The sequence below is a fragment of the Triticum dicoccoides genome, chromosome 2B, assembly GCF_002162155.2.
Source record: "Triticum dicoccoides isolate Atlit2015 ecotype Zavitan chromosome 2B, WEW_v2.0, whole genome shotgun sequence".
Taxonomy (NCBI): domain Eukaryota; kingdom Viridiplantae; phylum Streptophyta; class Magnoliopsida; order Poales; family Poaceae; genus Triticum; species Triticum dicoccoides.
The window spans coordinates 68,146,618-68,156,977 of record NC_041383.1 but is presented as its reverse complement, the minus strand read 5'-3'; the positions used below and the strand labels follow the sequence as shown (position 1 = coordinate 68,156,977).

The following is a 10,360-nucleotide window of genomic DNA, read 5'->3' as shown; positions in this document are numbered from 1 at the left end:
AACTCCGGTAATAAAAGGATGATAGAAAGAAAGAGAAGTTGAAAACACAAGGTGAAGCCTTGCGATGATATAACCGAGAAAACTTGGAACTCCGGAAAAGAAAAGATAAAACACTAGAACCGAGAATTACTTCATCAGGAACAATCTCCGGAAGAAAAGAATTGAATCACCTCGAGGAAATAAGAATAAGATTTATTGTATGCTTATCCTTCATCAAATTAAATTTATGACAAGCAATGGATTTGGCATACTACTTATTCTCGTAGAAAGGATTAAGAGAGATATAGCATAAACTTGAGAAGGTATTGATGGAACCACCAGTGGGATTTGGAAACAATGAATGAATTGATATGATAATGAAGGAAGTGAAATGTTGAAAGAACCACCGTAAGAATTGAAAATGAAAGTAACAAAGGCACAAATCACCGGGAAGAATTGGAAAACAAATGAAGATACTTGAGGGGATTTAGATACAAGAGAACGAAGAGATCATGAACTGATTAGAGGATATTTGGATGATGCACCGGAAGAATTCCAGAACAAGAGTTGAAAGCTGAGAATGAATAATTCTGAGATGATTGGCTCCGGAGAATGAAACTGAAAAGACTCCTGAATTGCTCTCGATGGGTGAAAAGAATTCTCACCATCGAAAACAATTATGAGAAGATGGTGGCAAGCTAGAACCATGAATCTTGAAGAGAATGGAGCAAGATTTAAGAGAAATTCTTCTTCGGTCTTCAAATGTTGAGAATGATGATGAGAACCATCATGAATTGTTGAGACACTCTGGAAGAATGAAAAACAAAGAGGTTGAGCCAACAATTAAAAATAATTTGAAAACGACCTTGGAGAAGGCATGTGACTGATGAAAATTCATTCTTACGTCAAACTTCGAAAGGAATTTGGGAATAGCTCCAGAAAAATTAGAAGAGTCAGGTAAGATCCTGGGAAAAGACATGTGGGTTAGGGCCCACTCAAAAGGAAAACACTGTTGAACGATTGATTGAAAGGGGGGATTGCGCCGATTGAATTAAATGACTTGAATGAGATAATAATCTCCAAATATCTTGAACGCATTGAGAATGGAAACACGAATCTTCTGAGATATCTTGAGCACTCCGGATATGAACTGGGCAAGGTGAATAAATAAGAGAGCCTTGGATAAGAAATTCACATGAGAAGATATGTGAACCAAAAGGAAGAGATATGATCAACATCGAAACTTGAAATTAATCCACCGGAAAAGAAAAGAGACAAAGAATAATGAACTTGAAGCTTCTTTAGTATCTTCACGAGGGATCACCGGATCAAAACATTAATTGAAAAGGGGTGGAGTGACTTCACATGAATAAATGGATACTTGATTAAGAAATCTGAGTCCTTGAAGTTAAGGGTGGGAGGGCGGGAAAACAAAGACAACTTGGGATGAACAAAACAAACACCGTTGAGAAAACTTAGAATTGATCTTGCGGATGTTGAGATGATCGGATCCACTTGAAGAGAAGCACACCGGTTGGAAAAGAATTAACATGACGACCTCGATGATCAATAAGGATTAGTATTCACATAGCAATATGAGAAAACCATTTAGGAAAGGTATGGATTCAACATTTGACTTCGAAGCAACTCAAATACCACAAATGAAACAAAACAAAGGATTTGGCTTGCAGAATAAGCCGAAACAAACATATGATAGATCCCATATCATATCATGTGTCTGTTGGAAAGATAAAACTAGAGCTACTTGAATTCCCACCTATAAAACTCCTGAAACTTTCTGGTTATGCAATCAGGTGTTGGGGATACAGGGGAAGCAATATATCTCACCCAAACTAACAATCCCTACATCCAGTCATATCCATCCGTCAACACATAACCAAGAAACCTTCGGAAATCGTGTACCTCAACCTTCGAAAAGCATCCGTTATACGAGCTATGGCAATACTCCCGAACTCCCGCCCCAGTACTGGGTGGCGTCGAGGTTATCTCACCAACAACTGCATAAAAGAGATTTTCAATGTCGGCAAAACTCAGGTATTCCAGAACTGCAACGATAAAATTATGACGACAACACCTCGGAGCTCAACTCCCCGGGTCAATGCCACATAAAAGACAGGAGGCACCAAGAACAATGTTCTCGTCACAAAACCATCGGAACGATTCCAAGATACCCGCATGATCCTAAAAAAATTAGTGAAATTTGAGGAGAGGAAAGACAAAACATCTACGTTAGGAGACCTCACCAGAGCGACGAAGGGACTGAGGAGTAAAAAGAATCCTACTCTCCGATATATATATAATCCTAAGACTCAAAACATTTTTGTTCTAGACTCAACAACGCCAGCAAACAATCAAGCAGGGGGCTCCTAAGTCGGGGATGGCTCTGATTACCAACTTGTCACGCCCAATATGCGACCCTATCCAAAAGGAACTCGAAGGTCCCACCAAGGATAGACCCGCATATTGAAACGCTTTTGCAAGGTGGATATCATTACATCAACATTACATAAAAGATGGGGATACATACAAGAGGCATACAATGCCACACGAATACAACATCACAGTACATAAGAGCATCATCCGGCTACGGATGAAACACAAACAGAAACTCAACCGACATCCACCCTGCTATCCCAGGCTGCCGACCTGGAACCTATCCCCTGATCGAAGAAGAAGCAGAAGAAGAACTCCAAGACAAGCAAACATCGCTCTCGCGTCATGATCATCGCATAACCTGTACCTGCAACTGTTGTTGTAGTAATCTGTGAGCCACGAGGACTCAGCAATCCCATTACCATGGGTATCAAGACTAGCAAAGCTTAAAGGGAAAGGAAGGGGTAAAGTGGTGAGGCTGCAGCGGCGACTGAGCATGATATGGTGGCTAACATACGCAAATAAGAGCGAGAAGAGAGCAAAAGGAACGGACGTGAAGCTAGCAATGATCAAGAAGTGATCCTGAACTCCTACTTACGTCAAACATAACCCAGAAACCATGTTCACTTCCCAGACTCCGCCGAAAAGAGACCATCACGGCTACACACGCGGTTGATGCGTTTTAATTCGGATCTGGTGTCAAGTTATCTACAACCGGACATTAACAAATTCCCATCTGTCTATAACCGCAGGCACGGCTTTCGAAAGATTATACCCTGCAGGGGTGTCCCAACTTAGCCCATGATAAGCTCTCGCGGTCAACGCAGGATATACCTTCTCCCAGGAAGACCCGATCAAACTCGGAATCCCGGTTTACAAGACATTTCGACAATGGTAAAACAAGAGCAGCAAAGCCGCCCGATGCGCCGACAATCCCGATAGGAGCTGCACATATCTCGTTCTCAGGGCAACACCGGATAGGTCAGCCTACGAGTAAAACCGGCCCTCGAGTTGCCCCGAGGTGGCCCCGCAGTCTGCCCGGTTCGGACCAACACTTAGACAAGCACTGGCCCGGGGGGGGCTAAAATAAAGATGACCCTTGGTTTGGCCGACCCAAGGGAAAGGTATAGGTGGTGGTGAGGCAAATGGTAAAACCAAGATTGGGCCTTGCTGGAGGAGTTTTATTCAAAGCGAACTGTCAAGGGGGTCCCATAAATCACCCGACCGCGTAAGGAACGCAAAATCCGGGAACATAACACCAGTATGACGGAAACTAGGGCGGCAAGAGTGGAACAAAACACCAGGCATAAGGTCGAGTCTTCCACCCTTTACCAAGTATATAGATGCATTAATTAAATAAGAGATATTGTGATATCCCAACCAAAATCTTGTCCACCATGGAGAAATCTTCAACTTCACCAGCAACTAGCAACGCTATAAGAGGGGCTGAGCAAAATCGGTAATATAGCCAAACAACGGTTTGCATAGGAAAGGTGTCAAAGGTTAGAGGTTCATGGCAATATGGGAGGCTTGATAAACAGGTGATAGGTAACGCAGCATAGCGATAGAACGAAGCAACTAGCATAGCAATGATAGTAGTGAGATCCAGGGTAGCGGTCATCTTGCCTGAAATCCCGCAAGGAAGAAGAACGAGTCCATGAAGAAGATGAATCCACGAAGACGAAGCAAGCGTAGACGAACGAATCCTCACGATCACAACGAAACGGGAACTATCGAAAAGAAGCACACAACATAGTAAACACACCACACATGAACAAGGCATGATGCATGACAAAGCTACATGAAGCTACTCATGGCAAGAGATGATGCAAACAAGAGCAACACTTCAAGGCAAGTTTAAATGAGGCCGGGAACAACATATAACAATTCTAGTAAGTCCTCATAAGCATATTTCGAAGTTGGTCCAGATCTGAATAAACCTTATGTTTAAGTTGTTAAACAGCAAGTTAAGATGCACCAAGATGATCTACACGAGATTCTAGTCAAGTTACATATAAAATTCATTTAGTTCGGAGCTACGGCCTAGAAGATATGAGCAAAACAAGTTAAACGTGGCATTGATGCAAAATGCATACAAACATCAAGCAAACACACCAAAACAAGGATGCAACATGATAATATGAAACTATATGCAATTCTAAGCAAGTTTCATATAGAGCACACTCAAAACGGAGCAACGGTTCAACACATGCACACTATACAAGTTTAAAGGACAAGCTGTCCAAAACAGCAACTAGGCATATTGCAAGCATCAAAACAACATGCTACAGCATCTCAACATAAAAACAAAAGGCATGAACATGATGTACAGGTAAACTATAACAAAACGTGAACACTGAGTTATCTTCAGAAATCACTAGAACATACTCAAACACACATGGCAAGATTGCAAGTAATAACAATTCAGACTTTAACAGAAATAACATCAGGTTGCAATGTTTAGAGCTATCAAACAACATGTTACAGGAACTTATCATGGCAAACAAAGGCATGTCATGAATCTACAAAAAGCATAGATCAAATATCCTTTAGTGACCATGAGCCAAAAAGGATCAAAAAATATGATGGCATCCATCTAAACATGGCAAGTTATAATACATATTCCTACATGGCAGAAACAGAATTATGAAGGCATGTTGATGAGCTTGTACCACTCACCACAGAGCAATACATGGCATGGCAAGGCAACCAATAGCAAGAAGGCATATTTGTGAAGTTAAGCATGTCAAGAGCAAGGTCATAGGATGCATGAAACACTAGCAACAATCATGGCAACAACTGAACTTAATGTTAACAGGCTGACAGCAACATTATGAAGCAACTTTGGAGCAAGATATGAACAAGCTACAGCAAGATATAATTGCAACCAGGGAAATGAATGGATAGAGAATAACATGTAGAACAAAACATATTTAGTGAACATCTCCAGATTATGCATTGAATGACTAGTAGCAGCAGATTTACATAGCATCACGAAATAACAGATTCAGCCTAGCAAAACAGCAACAGCAAGTACCCTACTTAACAAGCTCGATTCGCTCACCACAAGTCATTGCATGACAAGATAAGCATAGCATCATCAAGAAGACATGTTTATGTAACCAACCAAGGCAAGACCAATTCCATAGCATGCAAGGATCAACTAAAACAACCTTGACAAAATTGAATAACATGTAAACAATCTGCCAGGAAACATTTTGAAGCAAAAGTAGAGCACGAAAATGACATGTTAGACTACTCCATAATTACAACCAGGGGCATGAATGGATAGAGAACAACCATATGTTCAAAACACCCTTACTGAAGTATCTCAAAATATGCATGGATCTCTCTGTAACATCATGTTTACATGGAATCAAAATAACAGCAGAACAGGGACTAAAATCAGCGACATCACGAAGCCTAGTTTGCATGCTTGTGCTAGTCATCACATTGATCACAAAAATACATGATAAGCACCTCTGTAAAGAAGACATGGCATAGTTCAAAACATATGTAGACATCAACCTCATAGGATGCATACATCAAACATGGCAAAAATGACAAAAGAGCTAGTTTTATTAACAGACAGCAGATAACATTATGAAGCACTCTAAAAACGATGATTCGGGCATCAAGATGACCTCAAATGAACATGATGCAATGGAATGAAATGATGCAATGAAATAAAATGATGTACTCTTCGAGATAAACAATTTGACATATTACACGCACAAAACGAAGTTACGGATGCGGAGATACAGCAAGTCGAACATGGCATGAAAATTACACAGATCGGAGACTTAGGCAAATTTACCTCCACGAAAAGTCAACGCAACTATTTTAACTCCCTCCGTCCAATATTAACGTTTTTTAGTGTAGCGGTCATCCTAATCTGACTCTGATTTTATCTCTTCTCTGATTGTAACCGATATCATCATCATTTGATGAATAAAAAAATACTACCGCAAAAAGAAAAACCATCTGTTTGTAAAACAATCCTAAAACAAACACCTAATCTCAGAGCATAAGTAACTCGGAGCTGCAAAGTGGACAACTGAAGAAGAAATATTCTGGCTGCAAAAGAAGCACAGTAATAGGAAAAGTTAAGGAAGCAAAACAAAAATTCAACTTTGCTTGACAAGAAACATGATCAACTGATATAAAACGACTCCAAACATGACGACTATATTTAGTAGCAACATCAACTGACAAAGTTCCACCAACACAACCGAACGATACAATGACCAGAGCAATAAGCAGTTCCAACACTGCTCGACACAAATAACCGAAGCTTAACAAGTTCTCAAAACGACTAGAACAACTATCACCACCACCAAATACCGCCACCGCCACCACCACCATAGATGCAGTAAAGAACCTGACACCATCTCATTTCTTCTTGGCCGCAGCCTTGGTCACCTTGGCGCCGGTCGGATCCTTCTTCTCCACGGCCTTGATAACGCCCACGGCAACCGTCTGCCTCATGTCGCGCACAGCAAACCGGCCCAGGGGAGGGTACTGGGCGAAGGTCTCCACCACCATGGGCTTGGTGGGGATCATCTTGACGAACCCGGCATCACCGTTCTTCAGGAACTTGGGCGCCGCCTCAATCTCCTTGCCAGACCGCCGGTCGATCTTGGTCTGGATCTCAGCGAACTTGACAGCAATGTGGGACGTGTGGCAGTCCAGCACCGGGGCATAGCCGTTGCTGATCTGGCCAGGGTGGTTCATGATGATGACCTGGGCAGTGAAGTTGGCAGCCTCCTTGGCAGGGTCGTCCTTGGAGTTGGAAGCGACGTATCCACGCTTGAGATCCTTGACGGCCACGTTCTTGACGTTGAAGCCGACATTGTCACCAGGAAGCGCCTCCAGGAGAGACTCGTGGTGCATCTCCACAGACTTCACCTCAGTGGTCAGGCCAGTAGGACCAAAGGTGACAACCATGCCTGGCTTGATGACTCCAGTCTCAACACGCCCCACTGGCACAGTTCCAATGCCACCAATCTTGTAGACGTCCTGAAGGGGAAGACGCAGGGGCTTGTCGGAGGGCCTCTTGGGCTCATTGATCTGGTCCAGGGCCTCAAGAAGGGTGGGGCCCTTGTACCAGTCAAGGTTGGTGGACCTCTCAATCATGTTGTCACCCTCGAACCCAGAGATGGGAACGAAGGGAACCTTGTCAGGGTTGTAACCGACCTTCTTCAGGTATGAAGAGACTTCCTTGACAATTTCTTCATAACGGGCCTTCGAGTACTTAGGAGTGGTGGCATCCATCTGGAACAGATCATAAGAGCAAACTCATCAGATAAACAGAATCATTGAAAAGTAACAGTGCAAACAAACACAAATGAGAAACAGCATACATGTATATACCCGAGTGCTCATGGAAGTTGCACAGAATAAGAGATAAAAAAATGAGAAACATCATATATATATACCCAAGTACAGATGGAAGTTGCATGGAATAAGAGATAGCAACCAAACAAACAGTTGCACTTATCAAAGATGCATAACGAAGTAACATATATGATGAGAACTACTACATGATAAGAACTACTGGGTGAACTTATACAACAAAATCACCAAAGATTAGCAAGTTCATAAACTGAACCTGGACATTTACTAAGCAGTTCTGAACCTTAAAACAAGAAGCATATAGTGCATTCCTAAATTAAGAAAAACCAAATTGGTCAACACATATTACTAGAATGACACTGATGTCAATCAGTTTACAGGAACTATGTGCTAAACAACATTGGCATTGACCAAAAAACACTGAACCTTAACATCAAGTGGATAGCAAAAGCATGTCAATCAGTTTCGAGGATGTTTTCTGTACTAATGAACATTGACATTAAATAAGTAATTCTGAGCCTTATCAAGTTGATAGATGGTGCACAAATCAAATGGTCACTCACAAACATGGCAATTGTAAGTTGAATAAAAGTATACCTTGTTGCAGCAGCAGATCATCTGCTTCACACCAAGAGTGAACGCAAGGAGAGCGTGCTCACGGGTCTGGCCATCCTTGGAGATACCAGCCTCAAAACCACCAGTGGTGGAGTCAATGATAAGCACAGCACAATCAGCCTGGGAGGTCCCAGTGATCATGTTCTTGATGAAATCACGGTGACCAGGAGCATCAATGACAGTGCAGGAGTACTTGGTGGTCTCGAACTTCCAGAGAGCAATATCAATGGTGATACCCCTCTCACGCTCAGCCTTGAGCTTGTCAAGCACCCAGGCGTACTTGAAAGACCTCTTGTTCATCTCAGCGGCTTCCTTCTCAAACCTCTCAATCACACGCTTGTCAATGCCTCCAAGCTTGTAGATGAGGTGGCCAGTCGTGGTTGACTTGCCAGAGTCGACATGGCCAATGACCACAATGCTGATGTGGATCTTCTCCTTTCCCATGGCTGCTGGAGCTGTTAACTACCTGCATAGACAATTAGGGATGGTAATATGAGTACAAGAAATTCAATACTACTGTTTCACATTCAAATGAGTGATAATCTGAAACAATAATATGAAAACATACAATCATTGGCAAACATTTAAATTATCAGGCAATACTTGACAGGCAAGCAGAACTAGACTTGAAACTACATAACAGCTAGAATTGCACTAATAATACTGCAACAAACCACCAACAGACACAAACAGTGCCAGAGAAAACAGTTAAATTCAGTGATAGCACCACTACAATAATTCAAATTCATCACATAAGGGATGTAAAACTATTCCAAATGATTCCTAACAGAAGATTTAAGATAAACAAAGACCAGAATACCTTGTCAAGTAGCCAAGCATGTTCTAATCCGATGGGACAAGATTAGCAGGCAAGGCAACTACTTAACAAGGCAGTTCAGGTAGAGAGCAAATTGGAGATGCAGGGGATCGTCTGCAGAAGCACCCAATAGGAATCGAACCTATATGAGAAGGCCCCGCAAGGGGGCCTTCAGTCTTTACCATTAGACGATGGGCACTTTTTGCATCTCCAATTTGCGAACAAAGACCAGTGCAAACTAAACATATCAAAACTCGAGTAATTCCGTACCAATCCAACTAAAAACTGCAGGATAGTACAAACTGGTGCTACAGGATTAGATATCACGAGATCCTCATCTACCTAGGCCAAAGATTGGAAATAAACTAATCGCTCTAAAGCAGGGCTAGTCTAGAACAAAAGACATACAGATCGCATCAATCTATCAATTACAACATGATGGTGATCCAGATTCAGATCCTCGGAGACCAACACAACAAGTTCATGCGACAGGCTCGAGATTAAACAAAGCAAGGCGAAGAGGCTAACCGAGCAGATCTAGCCATCTAGGTAATCAGCTCACGCGACAGGCTAAGAAACGAAACCGACCAGATCGACCGATATATCACCTACTGGCGCGCGAACGGCCTACAGATGCGACGGCGTAAAAGCGAGAGGAAGGAACCGCCGGCGCGGGAACGGCCGGCGGGCGGCGGGGAGGGGTACCTGGCCTGCCGGAGACGAAGAGGAGGAGGGAGGAGGCGATGGAGTCAAAGCCTGCGGCGGCGATGAGGTGGGAGGTGGAGGAGGGATGGATGCCGTCGGCCCCGCCTTATATAGGATCTCACGGGCGCCTAGGGTTTATCCGCGGCCTCTCGATCGTGGGACGGGCGGCTGGGATGGTGGTTGTGTCTCGTCCGCTCGATCCCGATCGTGCGGCTGCTGGTGGCGCTCTGTGCATTCGCGTTTCGTAGCGCCTACGTTCGACTTGGCCGTGAAGGAATATCCTTTTGTTTAGAGCATCTGTAGCAAATCTTGTATAAGTCCATGCGAACTGCGTTTTTCCGGCCGTTCTACGGAGTGAAATAAAATACGGTTCGAGCAGGTCCGTAAAAAAGGGCCCGGCCCATAATTTTTTTACTGGCGGACCGTAAACCGACCAGCATTCCAGTATATATATACGGGGCGTTGGGTCATTTTAGGGTTGCCGTATGTCATTCC

The 10,360-nt window shown here is 43.1% G+C and overlaps 1 protein-coding gene across 1 annotated transcript; it reads right to left on the bottom strand.

The window, feature by feature from the left end:
* Positions 1-6,523: 6,523 nt before the first annotated feature.
* Positions 6,524-9,982, bottom strand: LOC119362189 (elongation factor 1-alpha-like). The gene is made up of 3 exons (XM_037627393.1): positions 9,866-9,982; positions 8,326-8,809; positions 6,524-7,647 (listed from the first exon to the last, which is right to left on the bottom strand). The coding sequence occupies exons 2-3, from the start codon at positions 8,785-8,787 to the stop codon at positions 6,766-6,768; spliced, it is 1,344 nt and encodes a 447-aa protein (XP_037483290.1). The 5' UTR covers positions 8,788-8,809; positions 9,866-9,982; the 3' UTR covers positions 6,524-6,765.
* Positions 9,983-10,360: the final 378 nt, after the last annotated feature.

Excerpts from the sequence above, each read along its gene's own strand:
- LOC119362189 (XM_037627393.1), bottom strand. The coding sequence starts at position 8,787 with ATGGGAAAGGAGAAGATCCACATCAGCATTGTGGTCATTGGCCATGTC. Across the intron at positions 7,648-8,325 it reads TGATCTGCTGCTGCAACAAG|ATGGATGCCACCACTCCTAA; the intron begins GTATACTTTTAT and ends GATCTGTTCCAG.